This window comes from Onthophagus taurus, chromosome 11 (genome assembly GCF_036711975.1).
Source record: "Onthophagus taurus isolate NC chromosome 11, IU_Otau_3.0, whole genome shotgun sequence".
Classification (NCBI taxonomy): domain Eukaryota; kingdom Metazoa; phylum Arthropoda; class Insecta; order Coleoptera; family Scarabaeidae; genus Onthophagus; species Onthophagus taurus.
Window position 1 is genome coordinate 20,533,872 of NC_091976.1, and position 25,005 is coordinate 20,558,876.

Consider the following 25,005-nt stretch of genomic DNA (forward strand, 5'->3'; position numbering starts at 1 on the left):
ATCTATGTTAAAGCAAGGGCATCTGAAGAAAATTTTTGAAAATATTTATCGGAATTCAAGTATACAAATTGTGGAAAATGTGAACTGCATTTTCACAAATGAAAATAATAAAATCTAAATACCGAACGGCATTGACAGATACTCATGTAGAATCTTGTTTGAGAAATGCCCTAAGTAATTACATTCCCAACTTTAAAAAGATTGTAGACTCATAGCAGTGTCGAATAAGTCAAATATGTACCAATGCACCTGGAAGCTCAATTTAATATCTGTATTAAAACTTAAAATATTAATAAATGAGTTAAATGAAATGATTTTTTTCTTCATTGAAAAGATGTGATATTATTATAAGCTGGTAGGTAAATATCGCACCTTTAGAAATAAAGTGGCACAACTCAAAAATTGAATATTTTTAGTTTTAATCATAAAATGTCATAAAAAGGTGCCGTCTATCAATTGCCGCGCTTGTTTTCTTATAAATAGTCTTATTTGAGTTGAGTCACTTTAGTGTTAAACGTGCGATATGATAGGAGGAGGCCAGTTGTAAACCGAATTGTAAACCATTCGGTCGATCTTGGCAAAACATTTATATAAAAAGTCGATTTTGGTCAAAAATTAGTGGACACCACTGGTCTATAGTTTCCAACATCTTTCTGTGAGCTCTTTTTTTGAACAGGTATTATAATAGTTTTTGTAAAGTCTAATGGAACTGAACTCTCGGAGAATATTATGTTATATATTACACAGAGTGGTCTCGATAGTTGTCGTGCCACTTTTTTTAACAGTGTATTAACTAATCAAATCATGACTGCTAGTGAGATGAAAAAAGTGTATGCGATCATTTAATGGTGTTTAAAATCCGCGTTGTTCTGAGTAGTTGTCCAAAAGTTATAGCTCAAGAAAGTTCAAATATTTTCCACATATTATATACTTTGGACAGAATAGGGGTATTGCTCAAATAAATTAATTGCAGCGTTAAATACACTCTAAAGTTATCCTAACATCATTAGTCTCCATACACATATCTATGTTGTACAAGTGCTATCTTAATAACTTCTTGTAGATGTACGATTTCATTAATTATTAATAACTCAATATCATCTAAATCCGACGGGCCTTCACTCAAGCGACACAACCGGAATATTTATTTCGTTTTATTCAATTTAATCTTTGAATAACATATACCATAACATACATATACACATACGGTCATAGGTGAATTATGAATAAATAAAATAAAATGTTTTTACAGCAGAATAATATATTTGAAGTGGTAACCTCTACGTTTATGCTGATTTTACAAGCTAAAGGATATATGTTGATGTCTGATTGAAAAACCGCTATATTCATATGTAACTTACTATTCTTTATTGATATATTACATATGACCACAAATCCCTGACATTTATGTATGGATTAGGGTGTTTAATAGTGTGAGCTGTGTTTGTGGAGTTTGTGATGTTTCAGGTGATGTCTTGGAACATAATGACGGAATTTTGTGCCATGGAATTTACCCTTGCATCCGTTGGGATGTCCTTTGCAGTCGTCTTTATCATTGTCTTCGTGACTCCCACTGTCATTTTGCGAAGAATTTTTGTCGAATTCGCCTTTATTCTCCTTGCTGTTGTCTTTACCGTTGCCTTTGTTGTTCCCATAGCCGTTGCCATTGCCGTTGCAATTGGCGTTGCCATTTCCGTTTCCATTGCCGTTGCCTCCGCCGTTTTCGTTGCCATTTCCGTTTCCGCCGCCGTTGCTGTTGCTACCGCCGTTGCCATTGCCGCCACCGTTGCCGTTGCTGCCGCCGTTACCACCCTCATTGTCGTTACCACCGCCATTGCCGTTACCGCCGCCGTTGCCGTTACCGCCGCCGTTGCCGTTACCGCTGCTGTTATTGCCGCCGTTGCCGTTACCGCTGCTGTTATTACCGCCGTCGCCGCCGCCGCCGTTGTCGTTTCCACCGCCGTTGTCGTTGCCGCTGCCGTTGTCATTGCCGCCGCCGTTGCCGTTGCTGCCGTTGCCGTTTCCACCGCCGTTGCCGTTGCCGTTTCCACCACCGTTGCCGTTGCCGCTGCCGCCGTTGCCGTTTCCACCACCGTTGCCGCTGCCGCCGTTGTCGTTGCCGTTGCCGCCGTTGCCGTTTCCACCGCCGTTCTCGTTGCCGTTGCCGTTTCCACCGCCGTTCTCGTTGCCGTTGCCGTTACCGCCGCCGTTGCCGTTACCGCCGCCGTTGCCGTTACCGCTGCTGTTATTGCCGCCGTTGCCGTTACCGCTGCTGTTATTACCGCCGTCGCTGCCGCCGCCGTTGTCGTTGCCGCTGCCGTTGTCATTGCCGCCGCCGTTGCCGTTGCTGCCGTTGCCGTTTCCACCGCCGTTGCCGTTGCCGTTTCCACCATCGTTGCCGTTTCCACCGCCGTTGCCGTTGCCGTTTCCACCATCGTTGCCGTTGCCGCTGCCGCCGTTGCCGTTTCCACCACCGTTGCCGCTGCCGCCGTTGTCGTTGCCGTTGCCGCCGTTGCCGTTTCCACCGCCGTTCTCGTTGCCGTTTCCACCGCCGTTCTCGTTGCCGTTGCCGTTTCCACCGCCGTTCTCGTTGCCGCCGCCGTTGTCGGTGCCGCTGCCGTTGTCGTTGTCGTTGCCGCCGCCGTTGTCGGTGCCGTTGCCGTTGCCGTTACCGTTACCATTGCCGTTATCATTGCCGTTATCATTGCCGTTGTCTGTGTTGTTGCCTTCGTCAGTGCCGTTGTCGGTACCGTTATCTGTTCCGTTGTTGTCACCATTGCCGTTGTCTGTGCTGTTGCCGTTGTCGGTGCCGTTACCGTTACCATTGCCGTTACCGTTGCTGTTGTCTGTGCTATTGTTGTTACCATTGCCATTACCATTGCCGTTATCTGTGCTGTTGCCGTTGTCGGTACCGTTGTCGGTACCATTGCCGTTACCATTGCCGTTGTCTGTGCTGTTGCCGTTGTCGGTGCCGTTACCGTTACCATTGCCGTTACCGTTGCTGTTGGCAGTGCTGTTGTTGTTACCATTGCCATTACCATTGCCGTTGTCTGTGCTGTTGCCGTTGTCCGTACCGTTGTCGGTGCCGTTGTCGTTACCATTGCCGTTGTCTGTGCTGTTACCGTTGTCGATGCCGTTACCGTTACCATCGCCGTTACCGTCGCTGTTGTCTGTGCTGTTGTTGTTACCATTGCCATTACCATTGCCGTTGTCTGTGTTGTTGCCGTTGTCTGTGCTGTTGCCGTTGTCGGTGCCGTTGCCGTTAACATTGCCATTATCGGTACCGTTGTCGTTACCATTGCCGTTGTCGTTACCATTGCCGTTGTCCGTTCCGTTGCCCGTGCCGTTGTCGGTGTTGTTGCCAGTGTTGTTGCCGTTATTACCACCAATACTTCCGTCAGTGTTATTACCTTAAACAAAATGAAACATCAAATTCTTAGCCTTGTTTTGAACGGTGTAATATAAAGCGTACTTACAGTTTCCTATTGTAATATTTAATTTAATGAGGGCCTCTTGACAGATGTATACTAAAAAACAGAATTGTTTCTATCTCGTAGAAAAGTTATAGCGATATCGTAACGTTATACTTACATCCGTTTATTGTTGCGTTCAAACATTCTGAATTCGAAAGTGAGTATGCTTGTTTTATGACCGAAATTAGGGTATTTAATGGTGGAATTGCAGCTTCTATACATTTTTCCAGTAGGATTTTACTAATACGTGATGTGATGGCATTAACTACTTTTTCAATGAGGTTTTGTACGGGGGTCCAGAGAGACTGATGTATCAGACACTTGATAGTCGATAGTTCTTTCTTGATTGATATCATACCTTGATTTAAAGACTCAGCAAAAACCGTTAGGTTACACCGTTCGGTGCCATCGTCGGTGTCGTTATCGGTGCCGTTGTCAGTATTGTTGTCAGTGTTGCTGCCGTTACTACCACCGATACTTCCGTTAAAGTTATTACCTTAAACAATATGAAACATCAAATTCTTAGCCTTGTTTTGAACGGTGTAATATAAAGCGTACTTACAATTTCCTATTGTAATATTTAATTTAATGAGGGCCTCTTGACAGATGTATACTAAAAAACAGAATTGTTTCTATCTCGTAGAAAAGTTAGAGCGATATCGTAACGTTATACTTACATCCGTTTATTGTTGCGTTCAAACATTCCGAATTCGAAAGAGAGTATGCTTGTTTTATGACCGTAATTATGGTATTTAATGGTGGAATCGCAGCTTTTACACATTCTTCCAGTTGGTTTTCACTAAGATGGGATGTGATGGCATTAACTACTTTTTCAATGAGGTTTTGTACGGGGGTCCAGAGGGACTTATGTATCAGACACTTGATACTCGATAGTTCTTTCTTGATTGATATCATACCTTGATTTAAAGACTCAGCAAAAACCGTTAGGTTACACGGTTGAATTCTTTTGCCGACATGATGTCTAGTTTGATGGTGTCTTTGTAAAAGATGGTGTTTTACAGAGTGGTGATGACTTGCCGAATGCTGATGCTTTGTAGCATGGTGATGTTTTGTACCATGCTTGTGTTTTGTATCATGGTGATGTTTTGTAGCGTGGTGATGTTTTTTATCATGGTGGTGTTTCACACCATGTTTATGCTTTTTATCATGATGAACTAGAAATGATACAATTTTATTATAGGTTGTGAATGTGTAACAATATATAAATTCATAAACTTACCGTTAGCCAAAGCAGCTGCTAGGCAAACTACCAAAAGCAGAAGAGCAAAGCTAAATTTCATGGTTTACCCAAGTCTTGCAGTGTTAAACAAATGATGTCGTCTTGGGCCACTGAGTTCGCTTTTATACGCAAAATTTTACATTTTAAGCATACTTTGAAATTTTTTTCTCCGACATCTTCAACATTTTTTGTAATTCGGTGCAGATAAGCCTTTAGGAATGTTCTAAAAGTACGCATTATTTCGAATACGAAAAACTAATTATACCTTAGATATGTTTCTTTGCATGTTTCAAACGTTTGAATTGATAAGAAAAAAACAAAGAGACATGTTAATCACCTTAAAAAGCATTATATTAAATAATTTAGATATTTATGATTGACCGGGGCATTGTTTTATAAGATATTGAATTTATACGTAACAGTTTATTAATAATTATTGACAACGTTAATAATTATTTTATAAAAACATATATTGAATATGTTTTAAGAATGCAGTTGTCATCTTGTGCATCTCAAATATGCTGCCCCTAGCAACAACGTAGATAAAAAATATTTTGTTTTTCGAGAAGTTCCGATGTTCTACGTCAAAGATAGACGTGGAATTTGCAAGATGACACGAATAATTGGGATAAAGTAAATTTTTAAAAATTTCTTGTGTACGTTATCTCTTAATGATCCTAAAAAATGTTGTAAAAAAACGACGTGTATGTTAAAGACATTTTATTTTTATTTAATGCGTATTTTTTAAACTTGTGTTATTTTATTAAAAGTATACACACATTTTGCAAAAAAAATCGACGAAATAGTGCTTATTTGCGTATATTTAATAATAAGGTAAAGTATGAATAAGCAGAACTCAGCACCTAAAAAAACATTTTTAAATGTTGGTTGAAAGTATTCGTAATCAAAAATTACTTTCAAAAATGTGCTAACCGTCATCGAACCTAAATACATAGCTTTTAAAGTTAAAGGTTGTTGAGATCTTGCTATAATCAAACGAATATCTTTTTGAATATCCGCTGAAGTCGTATACCAAAGACCATTATAAGCAGCATTAGCAACTTCAAATCCCTACAAAAAAAACTCAAATACTTACAAATACCTTGATCATTTCATTATAACTTTCTAACTTCATCCATAACACGTTGACCATAATAGCTTAAAAGATACAATAAAACCACCCAACCACAAAGATGTAACGTATAGCGTAAAGATTCCGGTACATTCCCAACCATTATTATTTCAAATCCCAGAACGCTAATTACAAATGATGTTAATGTAAAATGAAGAACCACTTGGCTTCCAAAAGCTTCATTAACCCTTTTTAAATACTCTATTATCTCAATGTGATATTGCACGGCGAAGCGAACACGACTTCGACTTTCTTCTATGTTATTCTTGACAACCATATCAATCATAAATCGATGTAAATGTTTTAATTGATTTTCAATATGCATCATAATCCCACAAATTAAAACAGTTATCGTTACAATTAAAATCGAAGTCATGCTACCAACGTAAAATTGATATAAAAAAACCACTTGGTGCATTGGCCAACTATCAAAACGAAAAGGTAACCTAAAACGGACAATCATCGAACAAGGAACTCCGTATTGTTCCATACTTTTTGGTTTGTGTTGTTCGCAGTAGTCGATAACGAAGAGAGGAGCTATCGAATAAATTAACATTCCGGCGATTGAGTAACCAATTAATAGTTTTGAATAGAAATTTGTTTCTTGGTCAATTTTTATTGCGTCGACCCCAGCGAATTTTTCGAATACTTCGATATCATCTACTAAGGATTTTATTTTCTCGCGGTTTTTTGTGAAACAAATTGCCATGTAGACCATACCGAGTACGCAAACTGCTGCCAAAACGCTTTGAATTTGGATTATTATGTTTACGTCGTCTTCTAAAATTTAAAAGAAAAGGGAGGGTTTATTTAGTAAGGTTCAAAAAGAATTCGTAAAATAAAATTAATACAATAATATGCCTTCATAGTAAAATATAATTTTATAAAATTAATTTTGTTTTTTCGTTGAAGAGTACCAGAAATTTTAGCCAAATTTTTACGTTTCTACACCGCTCATGTTGGTGAACTTGATTATATTTAGTACGTTATACATATTTAGTAATTTTTGAAAAGATAATAAGAAAACGAATTATACCATTAATGTAATAACTAAATTTAGGCATTCTCCAATTACTCATGGCCATAGTCAACTCATGCCAAGCAAAGGGAAACTTAGTTTGTGTACTTCCTTATTTATCATTTATGTCCACGTCGTCAACAATTCTCTTCAAGCTATCATTCTTTCGTCATAGGCTCAATACACTCCCACAGAATGTCCATCTTAGCCTTTCCCATACACACACATGCCGTTGGTGTCTTGTAACATTCATCAGCCTTACAGTTTTGACAGTTATAGTTATTTCAGCCCATTTAGTTCTTCACTCCTCGTTATTTCTTTCCTTAATTTGCCTCTTAGAGACACTTCTCATTCTTCAATCATCCTACATCCCCAGCCGATCTCAATATTCTTAGTATACGGTTTGTGGAAAAAAATGATTGCTACCCTTGAAAGATTTGAGAAGGCCTTTGATAAGGTTAACCATTCAATGCTTTTAGCTCTTCTGCGCTATGTTGGTCTGTCCGACTCAGCGGTTTTGCTTTTGGAAAGTTTCCTATCCAATCGTGCTCAGATAGTAAAATTGAACAATGTATCTTCATCGTCACTGCCTGTGAGAGTGGGAGTGCCACAGGGGTCTATTCTGGCTCCTCTATTGTTTTCCTTGTATACATCCCAGTTGCCTAAGTGCATTCAATATTCGTCGATACACATGTACGCAGATGATACCCAAATTTACATAACCTTTCCAAAGGAACACCTCGCTTCTGCTTGCTCAAAAATAAATGCAGATCTGAACGCTATTTTAGATTGCTCGCACAAGATGGCACTAACTCTCATGCCACTAAATCTAAGGTAGTCATCTTTGGTAACTTGGACTCTGATAGTGTCGGTATATTTTTGGGTGGAGAGAGGCTGGTAGTGTACCCTGAGTCAAAAAATCTGGGTGTGCTTGTCGACAGCAATCTGCGATTCAGCAGTCATGTCCCTGCTTGCGTGAAAAAGGCATATGGTGTTCTTAGATGCCTCTATCAACGCCGACACATTTTAAATATAATTACAAAGAAACGTTTGTGCGAAACACTTGTTCTGTCAAATTTTGTGCATTGTGCTGCCATGTATGGTCCATGTTTAACTGGGTATGAACTTCAACGTATTCAAAGGGTTCAAAATAGCTGTCTTCGTTTTATGTATGGCGTTCGTAAGCGTGAAAATATTAGTCACACATTGGTTACTGCAAAATGGTTAAATATCAGAAACAAATTCAAACATCAGTTCTTGTGTCTTGTGCACAAGTTAATTACTACGGGGACTCCACCTTACTTATATAATAAAATCACCTATAGGACCGATGTTCATAACTTGAATCTTAGACACAAAAATACTATCGCCGTTCCTGCTCACAGGAAAGCTCTTTTTAGGCGCTCTTTTTCATATAATGTGGCCAAGGAGTATAATTCCTGTCCTCCTGAATTTAAAAATAAAAGTCTATCCGTTTTTAAAGTTAACTTGCGTAACACTTTGTTTCGGCTTCAGATAGGTCAACATAATCCTTATGCTGCCTCAGTGCTCTGACATTGGGTTGTTATCTATTTATTGGTTATATACGGAATCATTTGAATTGATTAATTTAATTGCGGAAAACAATTGAATATGTAATTATTAGTCGTTCTCAACTCTAGGTTGAGTTGAACAGATGGCTTCCATCGCGATGAATGCCAATCTGGACTCCGCCTATTGTAATTAGTTTCACATATAGAATGAATTTTTCATTTATTTTTTTTTTCTTTATATTATTGTTTAACTTTTTTATGTTGGTTATTGCGGTCAATAAAGTACTATTATTATTATTTTAGTAAGTCTGCCTTTCTGTAGTTATACCTATGATCACAAATCTGTACCAACAGACTTGGTTGCCAGTAAACTTAGTCCATACCAGCTAAATTTGCGATTTTTGATGCGATATCAACTTCTTCATTAGAAATTTTGACTTAGAATCTTGGTCACTTAATGAGAAAATTCATTTCATTGCAAGGCGGCTTGGTATTGTTAGCTAGTCTGATTGTGGAACATGTGTTAAGATGCTACTTTACCTTTTACTTGTAGATATCTGTTGGAGTGATCAAAACATATCTAGAAATGATAAAACTTATAAATGAAGAAAATCTCCAGACCTTAACACTGCTAATGAACAAAATGTATAGCACGGGAACCTTCCCAGAAAATTGGCTTATCGATTACGAAAAAGCGTTTGATCGAGTAAAACATACAGAACTGATGGAAACTCTAACACAATATGGTCTAGACTTTTAAAGTGTGGCCCTTATTAAGAACATGTATTGGAAACAAATAGCATCGATCAAAATAAACGATCTGACAACAGACATGTCGACAAGAAGAGAAGTGCGTCAAGGTTGCTTTCTTTCTCCACTATTATTCAATATATATTCTGAAAAAATCTTTCAAAATGTCCAAAACAGAGATGTATGTAAATAACTTAACCCCAGCTGACGACACAGTCATTATTGCAGACAGTGCTGAGGGTTTGCAACGACTTTTGAATGCCATGACCAGGGAAAAAGATACTCTAGGATTGAAAATAAACATAAAAGTAATGGCTGTGACACGTATGCCAAATCCCTGCATTAATATTCGTATCTACAACAACAAGATAGAACCCATACACAGATTCCAGTATTTCAATTGATGGATAATAGATCATTTTGATGTTTGATACCGATTTGTGAAAACGTACATCTATTGTTATATGGAAGGGAAGCATGGGTTCTTGGAGTTAATGGTATGAAGAGGAGTTTTCCGAAAAATGTGTTGGATGGAGCAGATCACCAACGATGAGGTGCTACGAATTATGACAAGAATCTGACAGAGAAGTCTTAAATATGTCTAAAATATCTAGGACATATGTGTAGAGGACAAAAATACAACTTTCTACGACTCATAATGGAAGGGAAAGTTGAAGGAAAAAGGGTTCCAGGGAGGAGAGAATGCTCATGGTTGAAGAATGGATTGAAGCATGGACACTATTGGCATTCACTATTAAGAACAGCACAAAATAGAGAGCACTTTGCCGAAATTATCGCCAACCTTCAATAATGGAGAAGGCACCTTAAGAAGAAGAAGATCAATAATAGAATTAAAGCATGATTCAAGCTTCTAGCATGATTCAAGACTACATTTAGTGATATCATTTAACCAACCAGAGTAACAACAAGATGATCCTCTTTAATTTTAAAGAGAACGTTAGATTTGTATAATAATAATAATAATAGACTTTATTGCCAAATCAAGTGGCTCTACTTAGAAAACGTTTTACTATTCATACGATTTTGATAATATTAATAAAAATAACTAAATATGCGACTAAATAGAATGAAATTCACCTACATTAACCCGCGGTGTAAAAATATAAAAATATAATCATGATTAGCTTCTCTTATTTTCAATGCATAAATTTTCTTTATTTAATTTGAATTTCTTGTGGCGATATTTCTTGGAAGACGGCGATGTTGGTTCATCTACTCTGCAGCTATGGTATCGAATAACATGATCACGTGTTTTGGTGAAACCAGGTCATAATTCTTCAAAACAATGCTATCGAAGAGCTTCGGTTATCACATTGATATAATTAGCGAAGAACCTAATTATCTTATACAAAAATGATATTAGCCTCTTAAATTAAGAGAACGTCAATACATTACCCAAGAAGATTCGATATCGCTTCGATTCGTTTCTTTTAAATTTTAACCTAAACATCTCTTGCAAACTCCATTTATATCCTCAAAACATAAAATTCCTGTTTAAAAATGAAACTGACATATTTCAAGCGTTCTTTGTAATTTTCTTAAACCGTTCTTTATGCAAATTATTACTTAGAATTTTCTTAAAGAAAAACCGTGATTTGATTGATTTGATTGACATGATACGCAACAAAATGTTAAAAATGAAATGTTGAAATTGTTAATTTAAAATAGAAGTGTTTAATTTATAATTGGAGATCTATATTAGTTAATGACATCTTTCGTTTCCCTTCAAATTAATAAATTATTAACGAACCAGCCTTGTGTTGAGTTGAAACTGTTGATTAAATAATCAGACTTCTTTAAAACACTCCGCCTACTTTTGAATAATTAGGGTTGGTTTGGAAAAAGTTTGAAAACTTTTTTGGTTTAAAAAGAGGTGAGTTAAAAAAAAATTAAGTCGAAAAAAATGTCTTATTCGTTTTTAAGTTATCCAAATAAACCGAGTAATTATTTTGCTTTACAACGATTCGTTCTTAAAATTTATGGAGTTTCTTTTGACGGTTACGATAATTATTGGTATAAAATGTATGCATATTTGTGGTTAACTACGGTTTTTATTACTTATACAATCGTTGATTTACACGAAGTTTGTAAATATTTTGATAATTTGGATGTTTTGGTGAATATTTTGAGCTATTTCGGAACCGATGTTTTTGGTGTTGCTAAGATAATTATGTTATTATATTACAACAATGAAATAAAAACGATTTTAAACAACCTCGAAAACGGCATTTTTGCCCCAAATGAACAAAGAGGAGGAGAAGAAGAAGAAAAATTAATCAAAAAATGCATTCTAATCAACAACAAACAGGTTCAACTTTTTACTCTAAAAATTTGTATTTTAAAATATTTTTTTTAGACGTATCTTTATTATTTAACAGTCGTTGTTGTAATTACCATAGGAAGTACGGGAACGATGATTAAACATATTTATTTAAACCACACAGAAATGCCGTTTATACCGTTTTCTTGGTTCGATACATCTTCAAGTCCTTATTACGAAATCGTTTGGTTATATCAAAGTTGTTGGAGAATGAGTTTTGCTTTATTGGTTTGTTCTTGTGATGCATTAATCATCGGGATTTTGTCCCATATAAGTAATCAGTTTAAAATGTTACAAAATGCTGCTAAATGTATGATTCAAAATGCTTATGAAGAAGCGAAAAATAAAAAAAATATAAAAAAGGAATTTGAAATAAACGAAATTCCTTTGAATATTCTCGAAAAACATCTCGAAGAAATTATTTATTATCATAACTCAATAATTGAGTTAGCTAATCAATTTGAAGAGCTTTTTAGTTTATTGCTTTTAGGACTCTTTCTTGCTACTTTATTTATTTTATGTTTTATTATGTACCATGCCTCTTTGGTAAGCTAATTTCTTTTGATACGGTGCGACCTCGATAATCCTGCATCATTCTTAACAGTCTGGTTCGTATTTTTTATCTCCTGACCTTCATTTTCACACTCGTGTTGTTCATCTGGTCCATCTATGTCTTCTTGTCAATTACGTATTTCCACGTTCATGATTCTGCTCACTGAGATCATCCATCATATCTAAAACATCTATTACCTTTCAGTTCTTCATTCAGGAAAAGAAGATTGCGCCGCAATTTTACTCAGAGGATTTAGATCTTCAACGTCGTATTCAATGTCTGAGTTGGTATTGAGTGAGGCATACTTTTGTGTCAGCACTTCTCAAAACTTCGGGGAAGATTATACATCTAGCCTTCATTGATTTCCAAAAGACTTTTGATACCGTTGAAATATGGTCCAAATCCTAATAGCTCCATAAAACACAAGAATAGACGCAAGGTATACTTAAATGACCAACGGAATAGCATTGAAGAGAGGAATTATCACAAATGGTGTAAGATTGAACCACCTCATATTTGCAGATGATAACTCCTAATAGGTAACAACGTTACAGAACTACACGAAATGTTAAGTGAAGTAAATCTGGCATCTGCAAGAGTAGGACTGAACATGAACTACAATAAAACAAAAATACTGAGTTCCAAAGATACCAACATATACAAAATAATAACATAGAACCGGGAAAAAAAACCATCACGTAGAAATCACAAGGCGCATACGATTGGCGTGGATAGTTTTTGGCAAACTGAGATGCATTCTAAGAAACGATATGATTCCCATAAATGTGAAGCGAAATGTATATGTTACAGTTAAAGAATTCATTCCGTGAATGTATACATTGTCTAGTCTAGACGCCCAGTTAAAGCTTAAAGTACGTTTACTAGTATATTACATAACGAAACCCTTTTTTTTATTATAGAGGGGGTTAGGAAATCTGCTGACAGACACCCGGGCTAAGTTGTCATGCAGCCGGATAGTGTCGGGTTGACTTCTCTTTTGGGTTGCCGACCGACTACAACCCTTAGTTTTCTTCCCGCGACCGCCCTTCAGGGCATTACTTCGGGAAAACCGATCATTTCATCCTTCCACCATATTCGCTTCGCTGATGATATAACCGCTGTGAAGACAGCAGTAAAAGATAGCAGTAAAAATTTCCGATGATACCCGAACGCCCATAGACGTCCGTAATACCGGACACACGGGGGCCCAATTTTTTCAAACAAAGAAACATTACATTATCAACTTAAGAAGTTAATTACAGTATATTAAAAGTAATTAGACAAAATTAAAATATATTTATCACTAATATCAAGGTACAATCAGCAATTTTAATTAAAATAACTGGCTCCAGCTTCCGTATTGGTTCGAAGATCCGAACTAAACTTTATATACGCCTTCTAGGCATGATAAGAAGTATATTTATCGAAAGAAATTCCGCTTGCAAAGAGTCCGCGGGGGTGAACTACCCCGCAGTAGATTATAATTTACTCTACCGCCCTTATTCGGTTGAAGATCCGAACCAAACTTTACACAAATCTTCTGGACTACATTAGAATCAAATATCCGTTAACAATTTTGACTTGCATAGGGACCGCGGGGGTGAACTACCCACCAGTAGATTTTAATTACCCCTACCGCCCTTATTCGGTCGAAGATCCGAACCAAACTTTACACAAATCTTCTAGACTACATTAGAATCAAATATCCGTTAACAATTTTCACTTGCATAGGGACCGCGGGGGTGAACTACCCACCAGTAGATTTTAATTACCCCTACCGCCCTTATTCGGTCGAAGATCCGAACCAAACTTTACACAAATCTTCTAGACTACATTAGAATCAAATATCCGTTAACAATTTTGACTTGCATAGGGACCGCGGGGGTGAACTACCCACCAGTAGATTTTAATTACCCCTACCGCCCTTATTCGGTCGAAGATCCGAACCAAACTTTACACAAATCTTCTAGACTACATTAGAATCAAATATCCGTTAACAATTTTCACTTGCATAGGGACCGCTGGGGTAAACTACCCACCAGTAGATTTTAATTACCTATACCGCCCTTATTCGGTTGAAGATCCGAACCAAACATTACACAAATCTTCTAGACTACATTAGAATCAAGTATCCGTTAACAATTTTCACTTGCATAGGGACCGCGGGGGTAAACTACCCACCAGTAGATTTTAATTACCTATACCGCCCTTATTCGGTTGAAGATCCGAACCAAACTTTACACAAATCTTCTAGACTACATTAGAATCAAATATCCGTTAACAATTTTCACTTGCATAGGGACCACGGGGGTGAACTACCCACCAGTAGATTTTAATTACCCCTACCGCCCTTATTCGGTCGAAGATCCGAACCAAACTTTACACAAATCTTCTAGACTACATTAGAATCAAATATCCGTTAACAATTTCCACTTGCATAGGGACCGCGGGGGTGAACTACCCACCAGTAGATTTTAATTACCCCTACCGCCCTTATTCGGTCGAAGATCCGAACCAAACTTTACACAAATCTTCTAGACTACATTAGAATCAAATATCCGTTAACAATTTTCACTTGCATAGGGACCGCGGGGGTAAACTACCCACCAGTAGATTTTAATTACCCCTACCGTCCTTATTCGGTCGAAGATCCGAACCAAACTTTACACAAATCTTCTAGACTACATTAGAATCAAATATCTGTTAACAATTTTCACTTGCATAGGGACCGCGGGGGTGTACTACCCACCAGTAGAATTTATATTTTTTATCCAAATCTGATTTTTGTTTTCATTGCTTCATTTACTTGTTGGTATTTTTGGCAAATTAAACCTAGTAAACCAAAAGATAAGAATGTCATGGCCTTCTAACAAAAACACATGGTTTCTGGAAATCTATGTATGATTTTGATAAATTTATCAATATTAGGGAAACTACAATAAATAAGTATATGAATATTTATAGATAATTTGTAGAGAATAAAATTCCCTTCTGGTAGGCTAAAAAAATTTGGGGGGTTCCACTTAAAATTTTCGATTTTTTTACATTAGCGAGCTATCAGCGAATTTATCTTTTTATGTTGCTAAGTTATTTATTACTATGTTTATAAAAAACAATTATTATTATTAATTTCGTAATAACGTTATCATTAAAATTAAATACATTTTATTACAACAAAATTTTTTATAAAAAAATTAAAATACGCTTTACACTTACCGTTGAATATGCAGAAACGGTAATATAAACCTGTATGCAGAAACCTGTATAAGATACTGTAATAAAACAAATGATAATTTATTTGACAACATCTGAAGAGTAAACGTACCAATTTTAGAGCATTTTCGAATGAAGGTTGCTGAGATATGGGATTATAAAGAGCATAATAATAAAAAGTAGCATATAGTATAATTTGCCAAAAGGAACTTCAAATCAAAATAAGTCGAAAACGAAACATGTTAGGTGCTAATAACTTTTATCAAAGTCAACCTATTTTTTGGTTTAGCCCTGCTTGATTAAAGATTAATTTTAAACGTATTTTCAATTTTTAAAAAACAAGTGAGCCTTGACAGTGAAAGAAAAACTCTTTTTGTGACAGCTAAAGTACCTTTTCTGTTTACAGTACGTGAAAGTGTTACTAAGAAGTTTTGTTCAGAATGAAAAACTTTGATAAAAATCCATATCAAACAAAATTACTTTCCTGTCAATGTTAATCTGTCAAACTGTAATTTAGTAAACTTAAAGTGTTTTTTAAATACAATATTAATTAAAATTAATTAAAAGAAGTACTTGTTGGCGTTTAATCAAAAGATTTCTTACAGCAAGAAGTGTTCACTATACGAGAAAAAATTATGATGAAACTGATTAACTGTCTTCTTTTGTGGGCGAATAAACACTTAATTTTTTGTGAACATTTTAAGAACGGTTTGTTTATTTCTCCCGAACAATCTGAATCTCAAAACAAAAAATCGTTATAATGTACTATTGACGAAAATAATAAACAATGGGTTTTATCAAAGTAGGTCGATGATTCCGACAATTTGCATATGGTCATAACTTTTCATTCTGAATAAAATTTCTTAGTAACATTTTAGCATATTGTAAAGTGAAAAGGTACTTTACCTGACGAACAAGAAGTTTTCGCTTCAGTATCAACACTCACTTTTATATGTTCTAAATAAGTTCTTAACCAAGAAGGGCTAAATCCCAAAAGATGACAATTAATATCGAAAAAATTTTATTTTATAAAAGTCATTTTACCTATCCGGGAACACACTGCATATTAAAATATAAAAAATAAATAGCTGTTAAGAATATATTCAGCAATGTAAAGCAATGTTGCTACAATAATTATTTGAGTGAATAGGCGATGAAATTTCACCCTAACCACCAAAGTAGTTTTATAATATTAAAATAACATACATTCCAAAACCGTTGAAAATTGTTAACGGATATTTGATTCTAATGTAGTCTAGGAGATTTGTGTAAAGTTTGGTTCGGATCTTCGACCGAATAAGGGCGGTAGGGGTAATTAAAATCTACTGGTGGGTAGTTCACCCCCACGGTCCCTATGCAAGTGAAAATTGTTAACGGATATTTGATTCTAATGTAGTCTAGAAGATTTGTGTAAAGTTTCGTTCGGATCTTCGACCGAATAAGGGCGGTAGGGGTAATTAAAATCTACTGGTGGGTAGTTCACCCCCACGGTCCCTATGCAAGTGAAAATTGTTAACGGATATTTGATTCTAATGTAGTCTAGAAGATTTGTGTAAAGTTTCGTTCGGATCTTCGACCGAATAAGGGCGGTAGGGGTAATTAAAATCTACTGGTGGGTAGTTCACCCCCGTGGTCCCTATGCAAGTCAAAATTGTTAACGGATATTTGATTCTAATATAGTCTAGGAGATTTGTGTAAAGTTTGGTTCGGATCTTCGACCGAATAAGGGCGGTAGGGGTAATTAAAATCTACTGGTGGGTAGTTCACCCCCGCGGTCCCTATGCAAGTCAAAATTGTTAACGGATATTTGATTCTAATGTAGTCTAGAAGATTTGTGTAAAGTTTGGTTCGGATCTTCGACCGAATAAGGGCGGTAGGGGTAATTAAAATCTACCGGTGGGTAGTTCACCCCCGCGGTCCCTATGCAAGTCAAAATTGTTAACGGACATTTGATTCTAATGTAGTCTAGAAGATTTGTGTAAAGTTTGGTTCGGATCTTCAACCGAATAAGGGCGGTATAGGTAATTAAAATCTACATATTTGATTCTAATGTAGTCTAGAAGATTTGTGTAAAGTTTCGTTCGGATCTTCGACCGAATAAGGGCGGTAGGGGTAATTAAAATCTACTGGTGGGTAGTTCACCCCCGTGGTCCCTATGCAAGTCAAAATTGTTAACGGATATTTGATTCTAATGTAGTCTAGGAGATTTGTGTAAAGTTTGGTTCGGATCTTCAACCGAATAAGGGCGGTATAGGTAATTAAAATCTACTGGTGGGTAGTTCACCCCCGCGGTCCCTATGCAAGTGAAAATTGTTAACGGATATTTGATTCTAATGTAGTCTAGAAGATTTGTGTAAAGTTTGGTTCGGATCTTCAACCGAATAAGGGCGGTATAGGTAATTAAAATCTACTGGTGGGTAGTTCACCCCCGCGGTCCCTATGCAAGTGAAAATTGTTAACGGGTATTTGATTCTAATGTAGTCTAGAAGATTTGTGTAAAGTTTGGTTCCTATCTTCGACCGAATAACGGCGGTAGGGGTAATTAAAATCTACTGGTGGGTAGTTCACCCCCGCGGTCCCTATGCAAGTCAAAATTATTAACGGATATTTGATTCTAATGTAGTCTAGAAGATTTGTGTAAAGTTTGGTTCGGATCTTCAACCGAATAAGGGCGGTAGAGTAAATTATAATCTACTGCGGGGTAGTTCACCCCCGCGGACCCTTTGCAAGCGGAATTTCTTTCGATAAATATACTTCTTATCATGCCTAGAAGGCGTATACAAAGTTTAGTTCGGATCTTCGAACCAATACGGGAGCTGGAGCCAGTTATTTTAATTAAAATTGCTGGTTGTACCTTGATATTAGTGATAAATATATTTTTATTTTGTCTAATTACTTTTAATATACTGTAATTAACTTCTTAAGTTGATAATGTAATGTTTCTTTGTTTGAAAAAATTGGGCCCCCGTGTGTCCGGTGTTACGGACGTCTATGGGCGTTCGGGTATCATCGGAAATTTTTACTGCTATCTTTTACTGCTGTCTTCACACCGGTGATGATATATCCGTTTTTATATTATTTATTATATTTTTTTAAATATATTATTTATTCAACGTACCTGCACGGGGGGGTTTCCCCCTGTGTCTTCTTTTCTTCTCTCTCCAGTGTGGGGATTACCCCGTCTATTCGTCTCCATCTCTCAATCTCGTCCCAGAACGAAATCAAAGGATTCCCATTACTTTTTGAAATTTTATTTCTCACCTACATACCTGAATGGGCTAGGGATAGCCCCCCCTCCTCACCGAGTCATCCTCCGCTTCCCTACTTTGTTACATGTGCCTCTTTTTGATACTCGATTTTCTGTTTATATCCCATGATCTTCGCAAACATAGTAACAATGGCATTCCCAACCCAACCCAACTCAACAAATGGTTACTACTATTCTTACTACTTGCACCACTTGCAATGCCTTCCATTAAAAAAATTATACCGTAAATTTTATTTGTTATAACTTTTACTAACATCTGTTAGCAAATGCATAACTGCCTGGTTTATGTACACTATCACTAGTAAATGTATACACTCTATGACTGATAAATACTTTCACTGAAACGTTACGTTAATGTATACATTGACTGGCTAATGTGTACATTAACTGAAATGCAGGCTTTACCTGTGACATATTTATATAACAAGTGTATCCTGCTTACACAAACATACAGACTAGAAACAACCAGTCTAACAAAAGTGTGTGCAAGCAAACTCTTAGTAACTCAAAGAGCTATGGAACGATGCATGCTAGGTGATAAAATAAGACCCAAAAACATCAGGAGACAAACAGAGGTTACTGATACAACTTAAGAAGTGGTTAAGATGAAATGGTAATAGGCTGGGCATGTGTCCAAACTGGCTAGTGACAAGTGGGCATATAAAGTAATAGTAGCGAGACATAGACAACCTAAAAGAAGTGTAAGACGTCCACAAAACCGTTAGGAGGACGACATTACATAAGTTGCAGGTAGACGGTGGTTTATTGCAGCACAGAACAGGCAGACTTGGAAGAAGATGAGATAGACCTATGTTCAGAAGTGGAAGATCACAGGTTGGTGATTCGGCATTTTGATTCATTCTATAGTTCCGTTATCGACAATTAGCAGAACTCTTTCAGGCAAATTAAGACTTCTTAAGTGACTTTTAACTTGAGGAATAAAAGCGCCATGAAACCAGTCTAAGAAGATTGCATTAGTCATCCATGTATGATCATTTATATTTAATAGGTATATTTACGTTTTTAAAAGTCCTCGGATGTTTTGCCTTTCCTATCGCTAATAGTTTCAATTTTTGTGAACCATCAGCTAGAAAGGCAACGCGTTCTTTGTTTATTTTTCGACTTGGTGTGATCTACCCATGAGAATGAACCAGCGATCTTTCAGATAGGGTAAATGCAGAAGAGATGCTGCACATTTCAAAAAAGGCACTTAGTTTTAAAGACATTAAATATGTAATTACATTGAGGTGAGACGCCACACCAGTCATTGTTAACCACCAGAGCTTTTCTTTCGGAAATCTTCTCTAGAACATATATTACATATTATGTCATCATACATCGTGCATATTTCATGAAGCCATTAAAGGCACCTTATGGACCGGATCCACTCATCTGCTTTTACTGCTTTTGCATATAGTTCAAAACACTCTAAACTTAAAGCAATACATTTTTCTTCTTCCTCACGTGATGTTGCTGTATGCTTTGGTTGTTTTTGATTTAACCTGAGCTCTTCTTTATACTTCTGCTTTCCTTTTCCTCGTACTTTTACAATATTTTCTGGATCAATTTCGTTGCTAGCTGTTTCATCCTTTTGTTAAAAAATACTGAATTTTTTGGATCAAATACTTGGCCGGTGTAACATTTTCTTTACACTGATCAAAAGAAGTACTTGCTCCCTGTGGTGCTTTTAGCGAAAAAGTAGTTGTTTGAAGCTCGCTGGTGTCCATATCCTGTGGGCTAGATGATTCATTCGAGTAGATTCATCTGCATTGCATATTTGAGTAGGTCCGAGGTTTAATACTTTTATCTTTTCTGCGAAATCAGTTCGACGGCATTTTGATCGTTGGATAGTTTTTCGCCGCAGACTTTTAAAGCACGCAGATCATGTCTTCTTCTGAAGTTTGAAACCCAGCCTCTGCTAGCTCTAAAATTATCATTTCCACAGGTTTCAGAATAAAACTGTTTTGCATTGGCAGATAAAATTTTGTAGGAAATCCGTTTTTATTTTTCGATTATCAGCTTTTCGTCATGTTTTTCTGGCGCCAGAACCAGAACCACATGGTATCTAAAAGATTGAAATTTGAAATACATGTTCGATTATCGAGGTCGCCCATTATTTTATTAGATTACACTTAAATCTTCAAAATATACTTTTTAGTTCGATTTATTAAGTATGAGATCAACACAAGATTTAACTTACGTATCGGTGATAACCCTACAAATTTTCCTGTATTGTTTTTGGGGTAACGAAGTTCGAATTGAAAGTGAACTCGTTTCGGATGCTTTTTGGGAAATGAATTTTACCGGAACCGACGTACGATTTCAAAAAAAATTAATTTTCATTCTTCGTAGAAGTCAAAAACCGATCGTTATAACAGCTGGAAAATTTACAGATTTATCTTTAAAAACATACGCTTGGGTTTGATTATATATTTCATTAAATTGATTAAAATAATAACAATTTTTTTGGTAGGTTATAAGAGCATCATATTCGTATTATATGGTTCTTGGAAGTCGGAAAAATCATTAATAATCCAATTTAATTTTAATTTTGATATTGCCCGCGTTTAAAGCTACTAAAATAATAATACACCGCAACTACCTCGTTTAAAACTATAATTAATTAATGGCCCCGCTCTTTTACGTCGCCAATAATTAACAAGTACTTAAAGATCGAAAACGCGTATTTAAACAACACCATTTGGGTCGACCATATCATAAAAAAATTAAAAATGACCATAGTATTTTTGAATTATCCCAATGAAAACCCACAAAATTATTTTAAAATTCAAAGAACGGTTTTAAAATTATTTGGGGTTTCTTTCGATGGTTACAAAAATTATGCTTACACCATTTATTCAATTTTATGGCTTTTATCAATCTTACTAACCAACACAGTAATCGAATTATACGAAGTTTACGTTTATATTAATAATATTGATACTGTTGTCAATATTTTAAGTTATATAGGAACTGATGTTTTAGGTAAGCTTTTTTAACTAAATTATTTTTTTAATAATGCAAATTACTTTCAGGAGTGATTAAAATCGCTGTACTCTTATATTACTCCAAAGAAATTCGTGAAATGTTGGATGGTTTAGAAAAAGGAGTCTTTTATCCCAATCAAAAACGTGGGGGGAAAATTGAAACAGATCTCGTTAAAAAATGCATCATAATCAACAACCGGCAAACGTTTATTTATTATTTTACCGTTGTGGCTGTCTGTGGAATTGGATGTTTTGGAACGATGATAACACGAATTTTTTTCGGTCATAAGGAGTTACCGTTTATGCCGTTTTCATGGTTTGACGCGTCCGAATCACCATACTATGAAATTGTATGGTTTTATCAAACTTATTGGCGCACTTCTTACGCTTTAATGGTTAGTTCAACCGATTCTTTAATAGCGGGAATACTTTTGCACATAAGCACACAATGTAAAATTTTACAAAACGCTGTAAAACGTGTTATCGAAAACGCTTACAACGAAGCTTTTGGAAATAATAAATCACGAAGTGATGATATTGATCCATCAAAAATCCCTTGGAACATTTTAGAAAAACACATCAAATTAATAATTAATTATCACGGAGATGTTATTGGACTAGCTGATAAATTTGAAAAACTTTTCAGCTTACTATTACTTTGTGTCTTTGCAGCCACACTTTTTATTTTGTGCTTTATTATGTATCACGCATCTTTGGTAAGTTTAATTTTTTCTTTTATTAATAATTATTTTTTTAATTTAAATATTTGTTTAAGTTTGATTTAATAAGCATGAGAGCAGCCCAAGATTTTTCGTACGTCGGAGTCGTAACGGTTCAAGTTTTTCTATATTGCTTTTGGGGCAATGAAGTTCGAGATGAAAGTGTAAAAATAGCGGATGCTTGTTGGGAGACAAATTTTGTTGGAACCGATGTTCGGTTTCAAAAAGCTTTGGCATCAATTATAAGAAGAAGTCAAAAACCGATTGTTATTACAGCTGGGAAATTTAGTGATTTATCGTTAAAAAGCTATGTTTGGGTAAATAATTAAAAATTAATTAAAATTTGTTCGGAAAGGTAAATTTTGAGGAATGATTAAGTTAAATCATAGTATGTAGAAGGGCTTTCTGCATTAATTGGGTTATGATTGTATCATATTTTCCACGGATTATGATTACCAGATCATCTGCATATACTTATATGTGAATGCCTATATGGAAGGCGGAAACACTCCCTTTTTAGGGCAGCCCTTAATAGTCACAGACTTCAATAAGCCTCCCAATCAGGCTGTGATCTGCCGACTTTTCAGCAAGGTTTTACACTAATAACTCGTCGATGGATGGATGTCTTTTACATTTAGTGCTTTTTCCATGGATTCATAAGAGGTGTTATCAAAAGCACCCTTTATGTTTATGATTGCACATAGGGCTATCTCTTTGGTTGCAATTGTTTCTTCTAAAATGCTCGTCAAAGCATGGACGGCAGTAATTGTTGATTTTGCTTTCTGGTAAGCATGTTGGCTTGGATGGAGTGGGTTGGCAACAAGCAGTCCATTCCTAACAGTCTTTCATTGTGTTGATGTTTCCACTAATAACCAATAATATTCTGTTTGTTTGAACATTTGACTTCGTCGTTACCGTACCAGTAAGAATAATTAAGGCTTTGTTAGGCTTGTAGGTCTACAAGCGCCCATAAGAGGTATTAGTTCATAACTGCATAGTTGTTCTTACTTGCAGAACCTTTTCTGTTCAGATACATTCACCATAAGTTGTAATTCTGGGTATACCTCAGTAGTATTTAAAGTATTTTGTAGTATCACTGGATCATCCTTGCAATGGCATGCGTTGTTGGTGAATGCCATGATATCACTATTACTTGTCACTTTCTTTTTTTGATAGAGCCTTCCCCGTGCTTAAGTTGATCATCTCCAGCGCGATCGTGGATGTCGATCTCTTGGCGCTCGTGATTAGCAAGCAGACCACTCGTTGCAATTGATACAGTAATGTGCACCAAACTATGGCTCCGTGAGCTACCATGGGTCTTATCACAGACGTGTAGATCCACATTGTAACCCTCAAATTTAATCCCCAAGTATTCCCAATTGCCCTTCGATACTGGGTGAGTACAATCGTTGCTTTTTTGGTTTTGCAACTAAAATGTTATTTCCAAGTCAGTCCTTTGTCCAAGATAACACCAAGATATTTCTCCTCTGGAGCAAAGATTAATGCACTGTTGCAAAAATGAGGTGGTGTTAAGTGTCCCAGTTTCTTCTGTTTAGTGAAGAGAACAATCTCAGTCTTTTTAGGATTTACAAAGAGAGAGTGTGCTCTTCACACCATCGTTCAACAAATTTAAACGCCTGCTGAATTGTATAACAAAGAAAATTGTTAGGTTTACCTCTTAACAGAATAGCCACGTCATCGGCGTAGCCGACTATGAAGAGATGCTTATTATTTAACTCACGAATGAGATCATCAACCGTTAAGCACCAGAGAAGCGGTGTCTGCACTGTATGACTTGTCTTTGTGCATTGTCTTTATCCAGCCCGCGATGACCAGCGGCACTCTTCGAGGTTCCAGTACCAGATTAATACTTTTAAAGGTGGTTTTGTCAAACGTTCCCTCTATGCCAAGAAAAGCTCGTAATATAGATCCTTGGAATCAAGCGCTTGCTCAACGCGCCCCACCATCACGTGTAGGGCCGTGATATATATGTTACGGGCAACTTGAGAAGTCTGGTCACTATGCATAATGATTGATTTGTTATACATAATGCCCGTATCAAGTGGGCAATGTAAGTAAAACTGCATTACTAATTATTTTTCCCGGTCAGTATGAATAATGACTACTCTATCTTGGGCAAAATAATAAAACAGGTAAACTGTATTGTTTTTGTTTATTATATGAAATTAAACTTACATAATTCTTATTGTAAGGTAAAAAAAACAATTCAGCATAGTAGTTCAAAATATTACTTATGAACAACAGTTTAAAAATTAGCTAATAATCTGACTGAAATATTTGAAATCTTAGAATTGCGCAAGAATTTTATTAAGATTAGAATTATTTATTCTTGCAAGGCGAGCTTTTGTGACTTTTTGAATTGCAAAGAATGTTTGATTTCTTGCATTTACAACGTTTTCAATTGCAGTCACCAGTACAATTACAGCGTTGGAAGCCTTGTCCATTAAAATGAGAGTCTTTTCGAGCACATTCGCGAAGAGTGATATCCACTTTTGGAACATCGTCAATAAAAATGCCGTGTTTCGTTCCTAGTTTGTAAAGGTTTTCTTTTTCCACAGAAATAATGATAGCAATTATATTACGAGTACTCGTTTTGGCTTGATTTACATCATACAAAATTTATACGGAAATCAAGGCTAAAAAAGAAAGCATCATAAAAATGTTACAACAAAAAACGCACCAACTATGGCAAACTATGGCATTGCCATCAATGTTATAGAAACTTTTAAATCCAAAGTAAAGCCTTATTTTAGTTTCA

General features: G+C 36.1%; 4 protein-coding genes across 6 annotated transcripts in view; 2 read left to right on the plus strand and 2 right to left on the minus strand.

The window, feature by feature from the left end:
- Positions 1–25,005, plus strand: part of LOC111414828 (odorant receptor 10-like) — a 37,023-nt gene that overhangs the window by 10,683 nt on the left and 1,335 nt on the right. The window contains exons 1-3 of one of the 2 annotated variants that reach the window (XM_023046277.2): positions 20,969–21,505; positions 21,556–22,223; positions 22,283–22,543. In XM_023046277.2, the coding sequence (XP_022902045.1) occupies positions 21,253–21,505; positions 21,556–22,223; positions 22,283–22,543 (1,182 nt within the window). In that variant the 5' untranslated portion in view covers positions 20,969–21,252. Of the gene's footprint in view, positions 1–20,968; positions 21,506–21,555; positions 22,224–22,282; positions 22,544–25,005 lie in introns of those variants that run through there. The other variant, XM_071199733.1, reaches the window with a different exon arrangement.
- Positions 1,346–4,823, minus strand: LOC111414808 (putative per-hexamer repeat protein 5). 2 transcript variants are annotated; one of them, XM_071199730.1, is made up of 6 exons: positions 4,714–4,823; positions 4,151–4,648; positions 4,036–4,086; positions 3,592–3,969; positions 3,477–3,527; positions 1,346–3,410 (listed from the first exon to the last, which is right to left on the minus strand). In XM_071199730.1, the coding sequence occupies exons 1-6, from the start codon at positions 4,772–4,774 to the stop codon at positions 1,426–1,428; spliced, it is 3,024 nt and encodes a 1,007-aa protein (XP_071055831.1). In that variant the 5' UTR covers positions 4,775–4,823; the 3' UTR covers positions 1,346–1,425. The 2 variants fall into 2 exon arrangements, with proteins under 2 accessions (XP_071055831.1, XP_071055832.1); XM_071199731.1 differs by lacking the exons at positions 3,477–3,527; positions 3,592–3,969.
- Positions 5,434–9,898, minus strand: LOC111414826 (odorant receptor 4-like). Its single transcript, XM_071199734.1, has 3 exons — positions 5,844–9,898; positions 5,629–5,784; positions 5,434–5,576 (listed from the first exon to the last, which is right to left on the minus strand). Exons 1-3 carry the CDS (start codon positions 6,561–6,563, stop codon positions 5,523–5,525), a joined length of 930 nt encoding a protein of 309 aa, XP_071055835.1. The 5' UTR covers positions 6,564–9,898; the 3' UTR covers positions 5,434–5,522.
- LOC111414827 (odorant receptor 4-like) lies at positions 10,893–20,945 on the plus strand. Its single transcript, XM_071199926.1, has 2 exons — positions 10,893–12,032; positions 20,679–20,945. The coding sequence occupies exons 1-2, from the start codon at positions 11,580–11,582 to the stop codon at positions 20,943–20,945; spliced, it is 720 nt and encodes a 239-aa protein (XP_071056027.1). The 5' UTR covers positions 10,893–11,579.

What these genes read in the sequence shown, in the direction of transcription:
- LOC111414808 (XM_071199730.1), bottom strand. Translation starts at nt 4,774, where the DNA reads ATGAAATTTAGCTTTGCTCTTCTGCTTTTGGTAGTTTGCCTAGCAGCT. An exon ending in GAACGCAACAATAAACGGAT is followed by an intron (nt 4,087 to 4,150) that starts GTAAGTATAACG and finishes TCTGTTTTTTAG; the next exon opens with TATACATCTGTCAAGAGGCC. An exon ending in AAATATTACAATAGGAAATT is followed by an intron (nt 3,970 to 4,035) that starts GTAAGTACGCTT and finishes ATATTGTTTAAG; the next exon opens with GTAATAACTTTAACGGAAGT.
- LOC111414826 (XM_071199734.1), bottom strand. Translation starts at nt 6,563, where the DNA reads ATGGTCTACATGGCAATTTGTTTCACAAAAAACCGCGAGAAAATAAAA. An exon ending in GTCAACGTGTTATGGATGAA is followed by an intron (nt 5,785 to 5,843) that starts GTTAGAAAGTTA and finishes TTTTTTTTGTAG; the next exon opens with GGATTTGAAGTTGCTAATGC. An exon ending in CGGTTAGCACATTTTTGAAA is followed by an intron (nt 5,577 to 5,628) that starts GTAATTTTTGAT and finishes ATGTTTTTTTAG; the next exon opens with GTGCTGAGTTCTGCTTATTC.
- LOC111414827 (XM_071199926.1), top strand. Translation starts at nt 11,580, where the DNA reads ATGATTAAACATATTTATTTAAACCACACAGAAATGCCGTTTATACCG. An exon ending in TTATGTACCATGCCTCTTTG is followed by an intron (nt 12,033 to 20,678) that starts GTAAGCTAATTT and finishes TATACTTTTTAG; the next exon opens with TTCGATTTATTAAGTATGAG.